General features: G+C 45.5%; 2 protein-coding genes and 1 pseudogene across 9 annotated transcripts; 1 reads left to right on the forward strand and 2 right to left on the reverse strand.

The window, feature by feature from the left end:
• Positions 1 to 1322: 1322 nt before the first annotated feature.
• Positions 1323 to 7218, reverse strand: PTGES3L (prostaglandin E synthase 3 like). 7 transcript variants are annotated; one of them, XM_027516973.1, is made up of 8 exons: positions 6784 to 7218; positions 6299 to 6412; positions 6127 to 6193; positions 5923 to 6021; positions 3308 to 3397; positions 2420 to 2473; positions 1889 to 1916; positions 1323 to 1526 (listed from the first exon to the last, which is right to left on the reverse strand). In XM_027516973.1, exons 1-8 carry the CDS (start codon positions 6789 to 6791, stop codon positions 1519 to 1521), a joined length of 468 nt encoding a protein of 155 aa, XP_027372774.1. In that variant the 5' UTR covers positions 6792 to 7218; the 3' UTR covers positions 1323 to 1518. The 7 variants fall into 7 exon arrangements, with proteins under 7 accessions (XP_027372774.1, XP_027372773.1, XP_027372777.1 ...); XM_027516972.1 differs by lacking the exon at positions 1889 to 1916; XM_027516976.1 differs by lacking the exon at positions 1889 to 1916 and having other exon boundaries at positions 6299 to 6434; positions 6784 to 7196.
• On the reverse strand, positions 4164 to 5559 carry LOC113877338 (annotated as a pseudogene).
• Positions 7219 to 15443, forward strand: RUNDC1 (RUN domain containing 1). 2 transcript variants are annotated; one of them, XM_027516968.1, is made up of 6 exons: positions 7301 to 7821; positions 9804 to 9809; positions 10884 to 11042; positions 12011 to 12209; positions 12656 to 12775; positions 13170 to 15443. In XM_027516968.1, exons 1-6 carry the CDS (start codon positions 7324 to 7326, stop codon positions 14033 to 14035), a joined length of 1848 nt encoding a protein of 615 aa, XP_027372769.1. In that variant the 5' UTR covers positions 7301 to 7323; the 3' UTR covers positions 14036 to 15443. The 2 variants fall into 2 exon arrangements, with proteins under 2 accessions (XP_027372770.1, XP_027372769.1); XM_027516969.1 differs by lacking the exon at positions 9804 to 9809 and having other exon boundaries at positions 7219 to 7821.
• Positions 15444 to 19525: the final 4082 nt, after the last annotated feature.

The following is a 19525-nucleotide window of genomic DNA, read 5'->3' on the forward strand; positions in this document are numbered from 1 at the left end:
AGAAGGGTTTGGAGAATGGAGCACTCTTGGTGGTGGAAGTGAAAATCAGTATTTCATCTAAGAACAACTTAGCAACAGCTTTCAAAATATTTACATGTATCTGTTCTTTGACCTAGCAATTTCACTTCTGGAATTTACACTATATGTACTCCTTGGCGGTCCAGTAGTTAGGACTCAGTGGTTCCACTGCCAGGGCCCAGGTTCAATTCCTGGTGGGAGAAACAGGATCCCACCTGGTTCTGGCAGGGGGTAGAGGTGAAGGGTGGTGTGGATTTACCCTACAAATGTTCTTGCCAAACATGTAAAGATGTACTTTTTAATGCAAGGAAATTTCAATTTTCACCTTCGTGAAAACTGAAAAAGACCAAATTGATAAGGAACCAGTTAAATTATGGAAAATATGTTCAACTGAATAACATGGAGCCATAAAGAAGAGTCAGATCTATGTACACTGACTTGGAAAGAACTCCAATATATATTAAGTGAAAAAAAGCAGGGTGCAAGATGTATATAATAGTGTGAGTCCCACTACACATGCACACAACTGCATTTGCCCATGCATGTGTTAAATTTTAATATATATTGTACTGTATATACACAATACAGGATACTGTATATGTTTATGTTCCAGATATGTTGTATATTGTTTTATATATATAATTATATAAATTATAGGTATTATATAATTTATAATATTGTATATAGATATATGTTTATTGAGGAAACTATTAACAGTGGTTACAGCTATTAAGAGAATACAAATCCTACTTTACATTGTAAACCTTTCTATACATTTAATTTTTTAAACTATGTCCATAAATTACTGATATAAATTTTAGAGTTTCTTTAAACAAATCTCAGTACTTTACCCTGAGTTCAAGGGCAAGGTCTGGGTATTGAATTTTGTTTAAGTCACAGTTTAAATACACATTAGGCAATCAAAAAATGTTTATGGATGAATGAGGTAGCTGATGAATGGAGGAGTAAAGAGACATAGGCATTAACTAATGTAACAATTACCTTTAAAAGTGTAAAATTTCTGGAGTATGCAGGAAGCTGAAGTGGGTTTCTGGCTGATGCTAGAGGTGGCAGTGTTAGCCATACAATGAAAGACTGGATCCTGCTCTGAAGATCAGAGCATAGGTCTGGGCATGGAAAAGTTTCTCAGCTTGGTTACAAGTCTGTTCCCAACATCTTTCTTCTTGAAATCTCGACAGTAAGGGCCAGGATATCTGACACCCACCTCTCCACTGGGAAGGAGCTATAGAGGGGGAAGAGGCTTGCCTCCAGGAGGAAGAAGTACCAGAAAGAAAGAGACAGAGAACACTTCCTAGAGATTTATTATAATCTATATGTTGCTTCTGTGGGTTTTGCTTTAAAACATACACACACACAGGCTCAAATACTCAAGAAAGCCTTGATGAGTACAAATATAAAGATTATGGCCAATCCATAGGAAGTCAAAGGCCCCATCTGTCTGCTCCTCTCCTATCCTGCCATCTGATAACAGCAGCCATATCAAGTGCCTAAGGAAAAAAAACAAAAACAAAAACATGAAGGAGGGAATTCCCTGGCAGTCCAGTGGTTAAGACTCTGCACTTCCAATGCAGGGGGTGCAGGTTCAATTTCTGGTCAAGGAACTAGGACCCTACATGCTGCACAGCACGGCAAATAATAATAATAAATAAAATGAAAGCAATGGAAGAAACTTTTTTAAAAAACATGAAGGAAGACCCTTAATAAAAAGCTTCTAGGAAAGTTCAGAGATCTCAGAGGACGCTGGTGCACCATCAAGGAGCTGACAAAGACGCAGGTCCTGGCTTGTTAGAGTGACTAGACAATAGCCGCAGCTTCCTCTTCAGCTCTGCTGTCACAGAAAGTTAATTACTTGTTGCATCGGCACTGTCAGAATCATCCTAGAGAAAAAAGAAGTCAGAAACACCTGTACAGTCTGCAGTGGACATCTGTGTTCACGAAAGCTGCTCACTCCCTCTAACTCCCTCCAAAGTCTTCTTTGGTGATTTTCTAAATCACACAACTTCTAGGGAGCCTAACACAGAAGGATTTAAATTTTGGATGATAAAATAAGCCACTGGTACTCAATAAACAACACTGTGCCATGAATCATTTAATGTGAGAATTTCAACAAATGCTATACTGGTCCTTACAGCTGTAAAGATAATAAACATGGTCAGGCCTGCTCTAAAATGGAGAAGCAGAAGGGAAGAGATGGAAAGGAGGAAGGGCTTTCTGGGGTTTTCTAAAGCATTAAAGAAGGACATTTGACCTCCTGTGTCAAATTCAGATTTGGCTAATGTGCACTGAGAAGCATGATCTGCTAGAGACTGGGACCTTTCTAGTATCTTTATTTTTAAGGACAGAAAGGAAAGTGAAGGGTTAAGGAACAGGCTTTACTTACATCCAAATCATCCATTGCAGGAGGTGGTCCCTTGGTGCTGACCTTTTTCAAAAGCTGGTAGAAGAGAAGAGGAGTCACAAAAGATAAGAGGAGTGAGGGAAGAGCAACCTGCATATCGATGAACCACCGGAAAATGGTCCCAGGCAAACAGTTGCCCCAGTTTTAAAGCCCCTAATATAACACTGGAATAACTGGAGAAAAGTACATTGAGCCCCTTTTTAAAAGGAAATTTAAACACACACACACACCCTAACAAATCTGGGTTAGTGTCTATTAGTGTTTTTGCAACTTGAATAAACAGTAGCTGAAATTCCGAAACCAAATATCTTATGCAAGGTACAATTTATTGGGAAACAGTGATTCATTCTGTGATGTGAATTTTTAGATTGCATAGTTTGAGTTTCCCCTGAAGCTGTCTGGGTCATGAAAAACACATACACGTATGTAAAGAAAACAGAAGAGAGAGAGAACAAGAATTACAGAAAAGTAGGAAAAGGTTTTGCCAAACTTCTTCAGAATACAGGCTCTACTCTAAACAGTGAATGAATCTGTTTATAGTTTCACGGACAGAATATTTATTTCTTGCATCCCTACTAAACAATGCACAAAACATATAAAGACTACCACACCAATAAGCAGCCTGCTGGGGAGCTCACATACTTCTGCCTAGCCTGATGACCCTGGAGGAGGGCACCCACTCCAGTATTCTTGGAAAATCCCCATGGAGAGAGGAGCCTGGCAGGTTACAGTCTATGGGATCGTCTACAGGGCTGCAAAGAGTCAGACACGACTGAGTGACTAAGCAGAGCACAGCACAGTTGATGACAATCCTTGAGTGTGTGCAGAGGGCCACCAGAAATGACTGAGATGGGCAGAAAATGGAATTACCTCTGCATAATGCTCCACCTGAGCCAGCTCCACTTCTTCTTCCCCTTCCCAGTCTCTCCAGTTATCAAAGTCCACAGACAACCACACTGGCTGCAGAAGAAAAGCACACAGAGCCCCAGGTCAGGAAGGCAGCAGCAGAGGCGCATAGATGAGTGTGGAGATGTGTGTGGGAGCATGTTTGGGGGAAAGAGTCATTGGGGGTATCATCTTTCCCCTTTGACTAACCCCCACTCTGGGCTGCCACGTCAGCAGCAGCTACAGCAAAGGTTGACCAAGAACTTACTAAGTGCCAAGCACAATGCCAGGCACTGTAGAGGATGGAAAAGCATAAACTCTGCCCTCCAGGAGCAGACTGACTAGAGAGATAACACATCTAGAAAAATAGCTGTATCATAAAGCATCCTAGGAGTCAACAAAGCTGCATTCCCTGGAATCAGAGACAACTCTTGGACACCAATATTCTAAGTTCCCATGCTTAGACAGGGAAAGAAGTTGTTCACTCATTCATTGAACAGGTGTTTACTGAACACATACTATGTGATTCTGAGGTTGGCACTAGGATTATTAAAACATTTAATACTGAGTCCCAGCCATCAAGAAACAAGTAAGGGGACTTCCCTGGTAGTCCAGTGGTTAAGAATCCACCTTGCAATGCAAGGGATGCAGATTTGATCTCTGACTGAGGAACTGAGATCCCACATGCCACGGAGCAACTAAGCCCACCAGCTACAACTACTGAATCCTGAATGCTCTGGAGCCCACCCGCCTCAACTAGAGTGTCCAGGCACCACAACCAAAGATCCTGCATGATGCCACAATGAAGATCCCACATGCCACAACTAGATCCAACACAGCCAAATAAGAAAAATAAACTTATAAAAAGAAGTAGGGAAGAGAAATGTAAATAAATTATAATACAGTGTGGAAAGAGTGACAGTGGCTTAGGTAGGGGTTAGCATGGGAAACCAGACTTCTTGGGGTTTCAGGGCTCTGCCTTGAAGGATGAGCAGGGGTTAGGTGGGCAAAGGTAGTGATAATGGAGAGTTTCCAGGAAGAAGGCACAGTAAGAGGTAAACAATAGCCCGGTGCATGAAAAAGAGTTGCAAACAGTTTGCTGTGGCTGAAATGTGAAGTCCAAGGCAGAGAGTAAAGTGGTGTGAGGCTGCAGAAGGCAGGAATAGCAAAATCACAAGCTTATATATCACACTGCGCTGTGGTGCTGAGACTTCAACCCAAACGGCAGAAGCTACACATTCAAATGCCTAAGCATGTCAGAGAGACAATGAAAAGGAGTGAAGTGAAGTGGAGCACATGCCCTATTTAAAGCTCAAACTCTAGGCATTTGAGAATTTAGACCAATGTGGTCAGAGTCTTCAGTTTCCGAGAGAAGTTGAGAATCTGGATTTTTAGGTGAAATCTCTCTTTTTTTCATAATCTCTACTTAAAAAAAAAAAATCCAGGTCTTTTATTTTCTTTACACCTAACTTGATAGGTTGCAACAGTTCAGGCTCCCTTCCATTGGTTCTCATGAAGTGTCCTTCTCTAGGCAGGGCAGGTGGGTCCTTCAGCTGAACTCAAGGATGTTTCTCTTTGGCTTCCTTTCTTTTTCTGGCTTCCTTCCATATTTCTTCACACATTTCAGGAAGCTACCTCAGCTCTTAGAATGCTTAATATGTTTTTGGCAAGAATCCTGCCCTTAACTTGTTTGTTTACAAAGACGCCAACAGCATGCTGGGTAACACTGTAGACTCTTCCAGTGTTGCTATGTTCTAATTATAACATTTGTGGGGTATTCATTTTTGAACAGTGCCCCTTCCCTTTAGATCTACAACATCACCTTTCTTGTAGATTCACATGAATGTGGCCAAAGGAACAACTCCATGTTTTCTAAAAGGCCTAGAAACATGTAGTGGGTGCCCCTCCTCTTTCCCTGTTGGTCTTTTTGGTGAATTACTGGAAGATGGTGGTTCTGACCAAGAGGTGAAATCTCCACATTTTTAAATGTAAGTAACCCTTCAAAATAATTTTCAACACTGAGAAGACGGCCACAAATCTGAGAGCCAGATCTAGCCAGCAGGCAGCCAATTTTCAACTTTTAGGGAAAAAGAAGCCACTGGAGGGTCTTAAGAGGAAGAGTGACAGGGTCAAATGTGTGTTTTGGACAGACCATGTTGAATGCAGAGGGGCTGAAAATATGCAACAAACCTCACCCAGTAATGGATAGGGCCTGAATTAGGAAGACGTGAAATCATGGATTCAAGACTATTTAGGAGAGGACTTCCCTGGGGATCTAGTGGTTAAGAATCTGACTTGCAATGCAGAAGACCTGGGTTCCATCTTTGGTTGTGGAACTAAGATCACACATGCTTCAGAGCAACTAAGCCCTTGCATAACTAGAGTTCATGCACCCCAATGAAAGATCCTGCCTGCAGCAAGTAAGACCTGATGCAGACAAATAATTTTTTAATGCATTATGTAGGAGGTCAAATAGGCAAGACCTGGTGAGTAACAGAATGTTTGTGGGAAAGTAGCCAAGGCTGATTCCCAGACCTAACTTGGGTACCTGGGTACACAGAGCACACAGGAGAAAAAGCAGCCACTTCCCACACACCCACCTTGATATCCTCCTTGGTGAGCCTGGGCCAGGCCACCTTCTCCTTCCATTTCCTCACAAAGCAAGTAATGGAGCGGCCAGAGCGCTTATCTTGGGAGTCCTGCCAGGTAAAGAGCCTCACTTTTAGGGTCCGTGGTTTAGAATGAATCTCCAATTTCCCAAACAGCTTTCCCATCCAGTCCTTACTGTTCCACCCCACCCTTACCTTGCAGTTCACCTTGGCATAGAACTCAATCTCATTGTAAAACTCCACTCCATCAGGATTCTTGCAGCTGAGGAGACAATACTGCTAAAGAGATGAGGAAGGCTGAGAGTGGGGGGCAGCAGAGAAAGGAAAGATTCCCAGGAAGTGGGAGGGGGTGGGGGGTGGGGGTTACCTGAACACAATGCGGTGGTCTTCGATGAGCACGTGGACATCCGTGCTGTCCTCAACACAAAACTCCATGAACACATACTTGGGCCTGTCGTACCACAGGGTCCGGGCATGCTGCCTGAAGAGGAGTTGAGGTGGGGCTTCATAGCCGTGTGAGAGGGAAGACAGGGAATTTGGGAAAGGTGGAGGGAAAACACAGTGACGTTTTATGCTACAGCACGGTCAAAGCGGGGCCAAATGAGGCTGAAGGGAGTGGAAGCGGGGCTGACAGGATTGGGGTGTGCGGTGAGGGGGAACCTGAGAAGAAGTGGAGAAGTGTGAGAGTAGAGAGGTAAGGGAGACATGGAGAATATTCAGGTCACATTTCTCTTCACCACCCCAAGGGTACAGACCTGAAGTCCAGGGCTCCCTTGGGACCTCACAGAACCTGGAGCGCCCAGAAAACAGAGAAGCGACTCTCTAGTGAAAGAGGAGGCCAGAAGCACTTACCGTGCCATGGCTGCTCCCGCTGCCCTGTGGCGTTTGGAGTCCGAGACAGGGGCTGCTATCTTTAGATCCTAGGGACGCCCCCAGCAGCTGCCTCTCCTTATATGGTCGGGGAAAGGATTTAGAGGAACGGGAAACGTGGCCTAAGCCAAGGGATTCGCATTCTAAAGGGTCTCTGGGACAGCACAGTCCCTGCAGACCTTCACATCTCCGGGGTCTCCAGAAATATACACGTTAGGAACAGACGACCCGCCAGCCGGAACCAGAGGAAGGGCTAGAGGTCGATACACACGGAAGGACTTGTCCTGGCTTCATTCACCTGTTTCTCCAATGCTCAGTATACTCAGTGCCCGACACAAACCAGGCACTCAATTAAAAAAACTATTGGGCAGAATTAAATACCGAGGGAAGTCGGGCCCCGGGTGACGTCTGAACTCGGTGACCTCTGAGCCCCGCCCACCAGCTCCCCAGGTTTCCCAGCTGGCGCGCCGTTGCCATGGCAGCAGGGGGGCGCGGCTGACGTGCGGCGGCGTTTCCTGAAACATGGCGGCTGTCGAAGCGGCTGCGGAGCCGGTAACGGGGCTGGCGGGCTCTGGACCAAAGGCGAAGGACGAAGAGGAGGAGGAAGAGGAGTCGCTGCCGCCGTGCGAGGCAGTGCGCTGGGCGCCAGTGGGGGCCGTGGCGGAGGCCGGGCCTGGGGCGGCGGCGTTCTCCGAAGAGGCGGCGGCCGAGGAGCCCGGAGTGGTCCCCGGCTCCCCGCCGGACTCCCCCGGCCGGACGCTGAGGCGGCTGCGGGCCGAGAGGCGGCGGCTGGATTCAGCGCTGCTTGCGCTGTCCTCGCATTTCGCGCAGGTGCAGTTCCGCTTGCGGCAGGTGGTGCGCGGGGCGCCGGCGGAGCAGCAGCGCCTCCTGCGCGAGCTCGAGGACTTCGCCTTCCGCGGCTGCCCTCACGTCCTGGGTTACGGGGGCTTGGAGGACCGCGCCAGCGATGATGGCGACGGGCTGCCGGGGGACCGACCACAGTTACGGGGCGAGGACCAGGTGAACAGCTGGGGCCGGGCCCCGGGGGATATGGGCATAGAAGGCTGGGTGGGTAGGGATGGTAACTCGAAAGCAGGTAGCACTGGTGAGGAACCGGCTCGTCTAGGTGGGTATGTGTGTCCCAGAAGAGACCAGACTGAGAGGCCTGGGAAGCTGATGATGAGAGGTGTTCACCAAAGGTGTGGAAAGAGATGCAGATGTGGTGACATAAAAAGCAAAAGAGGGATGAATGAGGAGAGTATTCAGACAGTAGAACAACCAGCTGAAACAATACTGCTCCCACTCACCTTGTCATCGTTTGCAGTATCTAAGTCTTGAGCACGTTTGCTGATAAGAGTACCCCGACCCCGGGGATTGAGAAAATTGGTTAGCGAAGAGCAAGCGAATTAAAATCCATGGAAATTTAGATCTACTCCTTATCTGTTCTTTCCTAGAATCTAGAGAATGTCTTTTATCTTTAGATTCTCCTGTATGAGAGCTTTGGTAAACAGTAAGTTCTCAGTAATTGAAAGAAACACAACTCCTGATTATACAAATTTACTAATGCTGGTATTTTACAACTCCTTCCCATCCTACTTAATAACTAGATATTCTGAAGGAAGCACCTTTGGCAGCTGTGACGATTCATTCAGTTAGCTGACACTAAGTACTGAGAATTTGTTATGACATCCACAGCCAACATTTCTTTACAGTTTTTGAACCTCTGTAAGTGCATAATTGTAGATAGTTTGTAGCTTGTTGGGCTCTCTTTTCCCCACCTTTTTATTGTTTAGGTTACAATCCACATGTGGCTTTCTTCCCACTAAAATTGGTTTTAGCCAAGAAGACTTATCAGTAGCAGATATTGACTTGCTTATTTTAATCTGAATGTTTCCAGTACAATCCTGTGTTTTCTGTACCACCCTTCTCTCCACATACCCGCAGCTCCTTGCACAAGTCCCCAAATTGCCAGGCTTTTAAGGAGCAAATAGGATAGAATTACTGTGGTTGGGCTCTGTTCAGGAGTGAGGAGCACCAGAGGTTTTCTGTGGATGTTTGGCTGTTCATTTTTACTTTTGGAGACACAGTAAAACTGAAAACAAAAGTTTTGAGATCAAAACAGCTGGTGTGCAGCTGCAGTCTTGTGTGCATGTGTTGACACGTGAACGAGTGGCACCAAAGTGGGGATGTGTTTGAACCAAATGATTTAGTATGTGTCGGTTTCAGTTTTTCAGGTTTTTTAACCAGTATTTTATCTCACTTCATACTGGAAATTATTTGTTAACTTCCTGTCTTGCACCAGAGCTCATTGTCCTCACCTAGTAAACTTGTTTGCCCGTACTCCCATTGCTAGCGTACTCAGTAATTACCGTTGCAGGTGAAGCGTTCAGCTGGTACACTCATACAGGTGGAATCAGTATCTATGACTGGTTTCTTTCTTCCTGGGTTTCATAGCTTGGGAAGGCTTACAATGAAAACAAAATTTCGCTACTTCTTTCCCTTTGGGCCAGTTAAACAACTTTCACCATAAGAGTTCAGTATTTAGTTATGTGTCCTTCTGAACATGATTGAGTTCAGTAACACACAGCAAATGTATACTGAGAGCTTACCCTGTGCCAGACACTGAGCTTGGCCCTGGGGGTACAATCAAGGCCTTTGCCCTTAAGGGGTTCATAGAACTGGGGAGACAGACTCCTACACGGATCTTTATAATGTAACATGAGCTAGTGTAAAAGTGTGTATAAAATACAGAGGATGTGGTTGGTTCTGCCTGGGGAAATCGAGGAAACCTCTTAGAGGATATAGGCCTTCACTCAGTGGGAGAGAACAGGATTCTAAGGAAAAAACTACGACTTTGGGAAAGGATTGGAGAGCGGTATCCCCGAAGAAAAGGCTGGCTTTTCTATTGGACAAAACTAAAGCAAGAGGCTTGCTTTTTAAAGTAGCTAAACAAAAGTTAATGTTATTTTTCATTTGTTCTCTCTCATACCTTACTTCTGGAGGCCTTGGTAAGTACCATTTTAAGATTAATTTAATATGTAGTTTAAAATGCAGGGTTACACCTGCAAATAATTTGCTGCTTTTGTTTTTTATACTCAAGAAAGACAAGGGAGGGGCTTCCTGGGCAGTCCAGTGACTGGGACACTGCAATTCCATTGCAGGGAGTGTGGGTTCAATCCCTGGTCCAGGAACTAGGGATCCCTCACGCTGCTCAGTGCAGCCAAAAAAAAAGTAAGGCGAGGAAGACCAGTTTTTGAGAACATATTGGCAAGACTTTATCCCTCTAAAGAGTTTTTGTTTTCTTGCCATACAGTACTGCATCTGGGATCATAGTTCTCCCACCAGAGATTGAACCCACATCCCCTGCAGTGGAAGCACAGATTCCTAACTACTGGACCACCAGGGAAGAACCTCTCCAAAGGATTTTTAAGCATTTAAATGCAGAAATGACCTGGTGGCCAACAGTGAGAAAAGGAGTCACTGTTTAGGGAACCTTACCAGCCTTTTTTTTTTTTTTTTTTTTAAGAAAACTTATTACCTTCCCATTCCTATTATTTGGCTTTAGATTTTTTTTCACTGCCTTAGGCACTTGCATTTATTCATTTGATTTTGCAATATATTGGAGGAGCTTTGACCTTAAAAAACTAGTTATGAGTTACCAAGCCTTTCTCTACACCCTTACCTCCAGATTCACTTGTACAATTTGGCTGCCACAACTGTTCAGGAGAATTGGCTATGGAGGATGGCATGTTTAATTCCTTGAGGCTTCCTGGATGAAATAAATTGTGTCAATCTTAACTAGAATTTTGTGGGGTGGGAGGGGGAAGCAGTGTTAACAAAAGGCCCCACTGTATTCATATCCTATTTCCAGTGAAGGAGAAATTCTTAAAGAAAACACACATTTAATATATTCTCCCGGATGAAATAATTCTTTTTGAGTCTGTCTCACGAATTCTGTATTTCATTTGGGTTACTTGGGAGCATTTTACATTTTACTAGTCATTATTGGCTTAAGAGGATTCTTAATATGTCCTGACTTTTTCTTTTCCTGTGAAATCGACCTAAATCTTTTCCTTTCTTAGAGTGAGCAGGAGAAACGGGAACGTCTGGAAACCCAAAGGGAGAAGCAAAAGGAACTGATCCTGCAGCTCAAAACCCAGCTCGATGACCTGGAAACGTTTGCCTATCAAGAGGGCAGTTATGATTCCCTTCCACAGTCCGTGGTCTTGGAAAGACAGCGGGTGAGCAGACCCTGAGGCTCCTCCTTTACTGCCTCGGGTTCCTTTGTCCCTTCCAGCATTCACAGGATAGCCCTTCCCAGCTTGCTCACCCTCGGCCTCACCACTGGCCCAAATCAAAGGGAAGTGTTGCTACTACCTGGGACCAGTCTTTATTCACTCGTGGAAACACAAGTGCCAAAGCTTTCTAATATGATGATGGAGCCTTTTTTTTTTAAGTGGTGGTGGTTATTATTAATAGTCATATAATAATAACAATAATTTATTTCATTTGATCATTAAAACCATTCTACTTGGGCATTTCATCGTAGTTTTATAAACTAGTTTTCCCCCAGCACCCGGTAAGAAATATTCCAGGACTCCTGATTTTAATGCTGCATATATTAAAGCAACACCTGGGCAGACAGGTAAATCTCCTGGTCGGAAAACAGCCTCCCCTGTGTTTGTCTTCCTGGAGCTGTGATGTGGCTGTTTTTCTGGCACAGCTAGAGTTATATGGTTTTCACATTGTTCCTCATATTGTCACTGGGATATTTTGGCTGTAACATGCCTGAGTATTTTGCAGAGCTTTTCCTTTAGTTGCCTAGAATAGCGCAGTGGGGGATGAGGACTAGAGACTAGGGGAAATCAGTATTTATTCTCTTGGAGGCCATGAGGGAATCTACTTATGGGGCTTTTGGGATCATCAGCCACTTTGGATCATTCACGCTGTTGTTCTCCTGAGTGAAGGTTACCTGGCCAGGTAGACAGTTTGCAGCAAGAAGAGCCATTCTGTTGGAACCAAGTGTCCTTATGTCTATAAGAGAAGTAAAGGGCCTGTGCCCTCACCTTGATCAGCAGTTGCACCGTTTTTTCCACAAATTTGATTTCCATTTAAGGGTAGGAGGGGGGCAACTAGTCAAGATTCTCCTTCTCCCTAACCCTCTCCCTGAAAATTCCAAAGGGTGTACTCATGGCTTTGGTCTTGGTAGGTGATCATTGATGAGTTAATAAAGAAACTGGACATGAATCTGAATGAAGACCTCAGCTCACTGTCCACTGAGGAGCTTCGGCAGCGTGTGGATGCCGCTGTGGCTCAAATAGTCAACCCAGCCCGAGTGAAAGAACAGCTGGTTGAGCAGCTGAAAACTCAGATCCGAGACCTCGAGATGTTCATCAGCTTCATCCAAGGTCAGAGCAGATGGATGGACGTCATCATAATTATATGTATTTTTGAGTACTAACATAATAGGGTCAGTCCTTGATGAACTGTTAAAGAGGTTTGATCATTTGGTAAGGGAGCCAACACAGTGGTGTGGAAAGGACATGGATTTTAGAACCATAGAGTTAAAATCTGAGCCCTGTTGTTCACCACCTTCATGGACTAAAGAGGGTAGGCAGTTTCCTAATCTCTTTAGTCTGGCTCTCCTCCTCCATAAAATTATGATTCATGCTTCCTGCACTCAGCAAATAGGTATTGAGCCAGCTAGTATATTGCTAGTCACTGTTCCACAGAATGAAATACTATTTGTAAAAGTCTTGTCACATGGTAGGCACTAGTAAATAGTATTTCTCCTTTAAAAACCTGCCAAAGTGAGGCTAAACAAGGGTCTTCTCTTCATAAACTCTGATTGCAGATGAAGTAGGAAGCCCATTACAGACAGGGAGTGGACACTGTGAGTGCAAGGCCAGTGGGAAGACAGGAAGTGACTCCAGCAGAACTGGCAGCAGCAGACTGCCTCCAGGAAACAGCAAAAGTAAGTACAGGTTCCAAAATGGACAAATCTAGAGAGACAGAAAGTGGACTAGCAGTTGCCTAGGTCTGGGGATTGGGGAGAAATGGGGAATAGAAAATGCCAGTGCTACACGGTTTCTTTGGGAGAGGATGGCTGCACAACTCTGAATATTAAAAAAAAAAAAAAACTGAATCATACACTTTTAATGGGTCATTGAATGTTATGTGAGTTATATCTCAAAATAGTTGTTATTAACCAAAATAGGTAAGTCTGGTGCCATCCTGGGTGGCTCTTGGCTTCATGCAGGACCTGTACTGTAGGTCAGAAGCCAGACTGAATCTCAGCTTCTAAGCTATAGGTGGCGCCTCTGACCACTACAGCCTCTCACTGTTGAGTTACTGTGTTTCCTACACAGCCAAGGCAGAAGATGTGAAGAGAGTTCGGGAAACAGGGCTGCACCTGATGCGGCGAGCGCTGGCAGTGCTGCAGATCTTTGCCGTCAGCCAGTTCGGGTGTGCCACGGGCCAGATCCCACAGCCCCTGTGGCCGAGGGGCCACGGCGACAGGGACTACTCTCCCTTGCTAAAGAGGCTGGAGGTGTCAGTCGACAGAGTGAAGCTGCTTGCCCTGAGGCACCAGGCGCATGACCACGTCATCAGCTCCGCCAGCCTCCAGGACCTCTCTCTGGGAGGCAAGGATGAGCTGACTGTGGCTGTGCGGAAGGAGCTGACAGTGGCTGTGAGGGACCTGCTGGCCCACGGACTGTACGCCCCCTCACCGGGGATGAGCCTCGTCATGGCCCCCATCGCCTGTCTTCTGCCTGCCTTCTCCTCGGCCCCTGAGGCCATGCACCCTTGGGAGCTCTTTGTAAAGTACTACCACGCTAAGAACGGCCGCGCGTTCGTGGAATCCCCAGCCCGAAAGCTCTCGCAGTCTTTTGCCCTGCCTGTCACAGGAGGCACTGTGGTAACGCCCAAGCAGAGCCTGCTGACAGCCATCCACATGGTGCTGACAGAGCACGACCCTTTCAAGCGCAGTGCAGACTCGGAGCTGAAAGCCTTGGTGTGCATGGCGCTGAACGAGCAGCGTCTCGTGTCCTGGATGAACCTCATCTGCAAGTCGGGGTCGCTCATCGAGCCCCACTACCAGCCCTGGAGCTACATGGCACACACAGGCTTTGAGAGCGCCCTCAACCTGCTCAGCCGCCTCAGCAGCCTCAAGTTCAGCCTCCCTGTAGACCTGGCTGTGCGCCAGCTCAAGAACATCAAAGACGCCTTTTGATGAGAGTGCCCTGGCCCCAGACCAGCACCTTGCTCAGTGGGTGGCTCAGATAGATACTCGTCTTCAAGAGTAAAAGCAAGAATTAGGAGGAGGGGCTAAAGACATTTTCATCAGCAAGATAATACAAAGTCTTTTCCCCATCAACTTAGCATCTCAGAAAGATATGCTGGAGACCCTCTTGTTAAAAGGTTCAGCCCTGGTGTGTGTGTACATATGAGCACACGTACTTGAGCCTGTGGAAAAGAAGTCAGTCGTGGTTATACCTTCACCATGCCACACCTGAGTTTTAGAAAATCCAGGTTGCTGTAAGCATTCTCTTCACAGTGGTGAGTGAGTTGTTGGTTCTGGAATAGATTTAACTTGAGGAGTCATTTTCCTTCACTTGAAGCAGGTTTGTGAGAGTCCTGGGTCAGAATTTAAATTCCTTTTGTGAATACCAATGGCTCTGTCTTCCTGAGCCCAGGATCAGAGGAGGCCATGTCTGTTCCGTAGCTTCCTCTAAAACTGGGAGTAGAAGTATCCGAGAACAGTATTTCTAAGGGTATTAACCACAATTGGGTTTTTTTGTTTTGTTTTGTTTTTTTTGGTGGTGCCATAAAGCTTGTGAGATCTTAGTTCCCTGACCAGGGATTGAATCCAGGCCTATAGTGGTGAAAGTGCCACATCTTAACCACTGGACTGCCAGGCAATCCCCATGGTTGATTCTAATATGAGCCCTTTTTCACGTAGAGGTAAGAACTGAATTCTGTCCCTGACGAGGTAGTCATGGCCCAGGTGATGGTCTTTTAGTTTTGGAGCTGGTTTACAAAGACAACCACCATCTGGTACCATGTCCCCTGGCAAGTAACCTTTCCTCTGTACACCTGCCAGCTCCCAAGAAGGAAATGTGTTCAAGGTGTTCAAGGTTGTGCTCCATGAGTCCTGGAGGCTGCTTGGGGGAGGAGGTCTGACCTCATGATAGTACTACAGCAGGGGTGGGAACTGTGGCTGATCACTGGCGATGGAGAGCGGGCTGAGCATTTCTTTGTAAAAACTGACTCTAGATTGGTCATATTTGGTCTGTTTTAGCCTTTTTAGTTCATATCTGCTATTCAGCTTGCATACTGCTCTGGGACTGACCAAAGATGAGCAAAGTGTATCACCTTCTGGAAAGCCAAATAGGTTCCCCAACAGTAGTGACTCAGCATCATTTCATGTATTAAATCGCCAGCTGCACTTTGTGTCTGCACTGTTATGTAGTGCATTTTAACTTAATTTGGGGGGTAAAATATTATTTAAGATCTATTCTTGGTAATTCATTAGAATGAGTCTTCCCTCATGTGAAACAGGAAAGTGTAAAATATTGTGGAAAATGATACCTGTGATTGCTAATAAAATCATAGTATTTTGTGTAGCTTCTCTGCAAAGACCTTAGAGACCATTGGCTTTGGTTTATAAGTCTGAGTGCTGTCAGCCCATCTGATCCAGATCAGTATTTCCTTGAGTAACGTCTGGCTCCTAGCCTTCCTGCCTCTTCTCTGCCCTCTGCCCTGGATCAACTCAGCTTTGGTGGTATTGCCCCTACCCCTTGAAAAACTCACAAAAAACTGCCCTTGCCATTTTCATCTCATTCTGTTCAGGCCTACAGTCCTGTCCCCACAGCAAATCTAACAACACATACCACTTTGGGATTTGGCACTTTTTCTTTTCTTTTTTTGGTTTTGCCAGGTCTTAGTCGGAGCATGTGGGATCTAGTTCCTGGGATTGAACCCAGGTCCCCCTGCATTAGGAGCTCAGAGTCTTCACTGGACCACCAGGAAGTCCCACATTTGGCAATTCTAAATTCATTTGTCTGGGGCTTCTCTGGTGGCTCAGTGGTAAACAATCCACCTGCTAACACAGGAAACACGGGTTCAATCCCTATCTGGGAAGACCTCACATACTCGGAGCAGCTAAGCCTGTGCACACGACTATCGAGGCTGTGCTCCAAAGCACAGGAGCTGGAACTACGCAGCCCACGTACTGCAACTGTTGGAGCCTGTGTGCCCTAGAGCCCATGTTCTACAAGAGAACACTACACTGAGAACTGCGCTCCACAACTAGAGCAAACACCCATGCAGCAAGGAAGACGCACTACAACCAAAACTAAAAATAAAATCATATTTAAAAAATCTCTCATCTGGATACCAATTCAGTCAGTCAGTCAGTTCAGTCGCTTAGTCGTGTCTGGACTGCAGCACGCCAGGTCTCCCTGTCCATCACCAACTCCCAGAGCTTGCTCAAACTCAGGTCCATCAAGTCAGTGATGCCATCCAATCATCTCATCCTCTGTCGTCCCTTTCTCCTCCTGCCTTCAATCTTTCCCAGCACACCTTTGCATCAGGTGGCCAAAGTATTGGAGCTTCAGCATCAGTCCTTCCAGTGAATATTCAGGACTGATTTTCTTTAGGATTGACTGGCTTGATCTCCTTGCAGTCCCAGGGACTCTTCAAGAGTCTTCTCCAGCACCACAGTTCAAAAGCATCAATTCTTTGGTGCTTAGTTTTCTTTACGGTCCATCCATTCGTGACTGCTAGAAAAACCATAACTTTGTTTAGGGTGGGTGATAAGTGCTATAGCCATGTGGCATAGCACTGGATCACCCACCCCAGTATAATCCTCACAAAAATTTAACTGGTATGAAGGCTTTTATGCTAGCATCATGAGAAGCATTTTGTGTGTGTGTCTTCCTAATTTAATTCTCACTACTTGTAAGGCAGGACAATATTATCCCCATTTTTGTAGTTGAGGAAAACTTTCTGCAGATAGGGTTAAATATTTTGTCCCCATTTACATGTTGGAAGAGCTGGGATTTGAACTCAAGTTGCCCAAATCCAAATCCTATCATCTTTATACTGTTATGTTACCTCATTGCATCAGGCTGCTTAGAAATCTTTTGTTCCTCTCTCTCCTTTATCCACCCATCACTTCACCATCACTTTGGGGATGACAAGGTATTTTCCACATATCTGCCAGAAATTTCAGCTGCCAAATGACTAGACTGTAGGGAGATGGACAGCCATTGTTGTGCCAAGTGCTTCATGAAACTTACAGACGTGTAGAGACAGAGACAAGCATGCCAGCCATCACACATCTAGTCACTGGTAACATTTGTAATATAACTGAGGACAGAGGTCTCTGCATGGCTTGGAGTGAGGCAGACAGGATGAAGGAGGAGAGGAACAACTGTCAGCCCAGGTCTAAGGCTATGCAACATCAAAATGAAAAGGAGCCATGGATATGTATCCAGTGAAAATGCAGGGTCCGTGGTATGATCTGCAAGGTGTTAAAGATTCCCAAAGTGCTCTGCCTTCATTCATTCATTACTGACCCCACACCAACTGCTTGGGCCAGGCCAGGCGCTCAAGACTTACCTCTCTCTGCCTTCAAGGAATAAGATTTAGCAAAGGAGATACCAAACCAATTGGAGATTTTAGTACCTTGTTAAATTGCTGGGATCTATCCCATTTTTTATTTAGTAGCTCTGGGGTGGGGCCTCAGAAGTTGCATTTCTAACAAGTTCCTACACTTGTTACACTGATCCTGCTGGTCTAGGGACCATACTCTGACAACCACTGTCACAAACCAACTAAAATATGTTCTACAATAAATTAAGTGTGGACTGGATTGCTGAGGGAGCATAAAGAAGGAAGAGATGAATTCTGCCTGGGAGAATTCTAGAGTGGCCTTCAAGGATGGATTGGATAGGATTTTGCCTGGCTACAGTGGAGGCGAAGAATAAAGAAACATGGAACAGCCTGAGTGAAGACCCTGGGCTCAGAAGAGGTTGGATCTTTGAGTAGTTGGGCTGGCTGGAACCTGGGGGGATGTGAAGGGTGGTGTGGAGGAGACAGGAACTTATACTGCAAGGAAGACAGGAAGGGAGAGTTCAAACTTTGGTTTGAGCCAACAAAGGATTTCAGGCAGATTAAGAGGCAGTACTTAAGTACTGTGTTTAGGACTTCCCTGGTGAATAACACAGTGCCTGCCAATTCAGGGGACACAGATTCAATCCCTGGTCCCGGAAGATTCCACATGCCACAGAGCAGCTGACTAAGCCTGTGCGCTGCAACAGCTGAGCCTGAGCTCTAGGGCCCACAAGCCACAACTGCTGAAGCCCACACACCCAGAACCTGTGCTCCACAAGAGAAGCCACCATCACGTGAAGCCCATGCACCACAACTAAAGAGCAGCCCCACTCTCCACAACTAGAGAAAGCCTACACAGCAATGAAGACCCAGTGCAGCCAAAAATAAACAATTATTTTTAAAAAGAGTTGTGTTAGAGATGTTTCTCAAAATAAGACCTGTAGCTCATGACTCCACTCCAGACCCGAATTGGGATATTTAATAAATATCCCAAGCAATTTTGATCCACCCAAAGTTTTGAGGAGGGACTGGAGAAGACAACTGAAGCTGGATCAGTTAGGGGGCTGGTGGGAAAAAAAAAATTGACTTAAAAGGTGAAATTCACAGGATTTAGTTACTAATTTGATTTGGAGAGTTTAGCATGTGAGAAGAGTTCAAGACAATGATAAGATTTCAGGGTTTTGTTTCTATTTTCCAAGAGAGAAACAGCAAAAGAGACAGAAGCAAATAAGGGAGCTGAAAGAAGGCCACGGAGGTGGAAATGGACAGGTTGTGTGGCGCGGTGGCAAAAGCACAGGCTTGGAAACGGGGGCCTTGCTCTGTGCCACCAGTTCTGTGACTGCTGCTCTAGAACTGTCCTCTAATCTTTGTGAGGCCCAACTGGATAACCTCCGAGGTCCTTTCCAACTCTAAAACATCATATTCTGAGTTAAAACATTTTAATTTAATATAAAAATGTAAGATATATAATTAGGGTGATAAACCATTGAAATGAAGTCCTGAGGGCTGCAGGGGAAATTGGTCCCCAAAGAGTCTCGAGAGGAGAAATGATGAAACCCTGATTGTTCCCATGGCTTGCCCAAGACCTACAGATTTGTAAGTGTTCAGATGAGCAAAAACTGTAAGATGGTTTCTCTAGAACTTGGAAGACTGCACTGGGAGTGTGGAGTCTTAGCCACTGGACCACCAGGGAGTCCCTGAAGAGTTTTCTTTGGCAAACAGTCTCATGGTCTAAGAGCTTCTCTGGTGGCTTAGAGGGTAAAGAATCCATCTGTGATGAATGAGAGAAACCTGGGTTCAATCCCTGGAAGATCAAACTGGAGGAAGGAAGATCCCCTGGAGGAGGCAATGACAACCCACTCTAGTATTCTTGTCTGGAAAATCCCATGGACAGAGGAGCCTGGCGGGCTACAGTCCAGGGGTCGCAAAGCGTCAGACATGACTGAGCAACTAACACTTTGCTTTTGCTTTGCTTTTTGCTCAATTACTTACTAGTTGTGGACTTGGGGCAAATTATTCAACCTCTCCAAACTACAGTATCTTCAATGGTAGAATAGAGATAACAGTACTTATCTCCTAGTGTTGTTATGAGGATCAAAAGATA

The sequence above is a fragment of the Bos indicus x Bos taurus genome, chromosome 19, assembly GCF_003369695.1.
Source record: "Bos indicus x Bos taurus breed Angus x Brahman F1 hybrid chromosome 19, Bos_hybrid_MaternalHap_v2.0, whole genome shotgun sequence".
Lineage (NCBI taxonomy): Eukaryota > Metazoa > Chordata > Mammalia > Artiodactyla > Bovidae > Bos > Bos indicus x Bos taurus.

Excerpts from the sequence above, each read along its gene's own strand:
- PTGES3L (XM_027516972.1), bottom strand. Across the intron at positions 6,022-6,126 it reads ATGCCAAGGTGAACTGCAAG|GACTCCCAAGATAAGCGCTC; the intron begins GTAAGGGTGGGG and ends TTTACCTGGCAG. Across the intron at positions 1,527-2,419 it reads CTGCAATGGATGATTTGGAT|GCACTTGATATGGCTGCTGT; the intron begins GTAAGTAAAGCC and ends TTTTTTCCTTAG.
- RUNDC1 (XM_027516968.1), top strand. The coding sequence starts at position 7,324 with ATGGCGGCTGTCGAAGCGGCTGCGGAGCCGGTAACGGGGCTGGCGGGC. Across the intron at positions 11,043-12,010 it reads TGGTCTTGGAAAGACAGCGG|GTGATCATTGATGAGTTAAT; the intron begins GTGAGCAGACCC and ends TGGTCTTGGTAG. Across the intron at positions 12,210-12,655 it reads GTTCATCAGCTTCATCCAAG|ATGAAGTAGGAAGCCCATTA; the intron begins GTCAGAGCAGAT and ends CTCTGATTGCAG.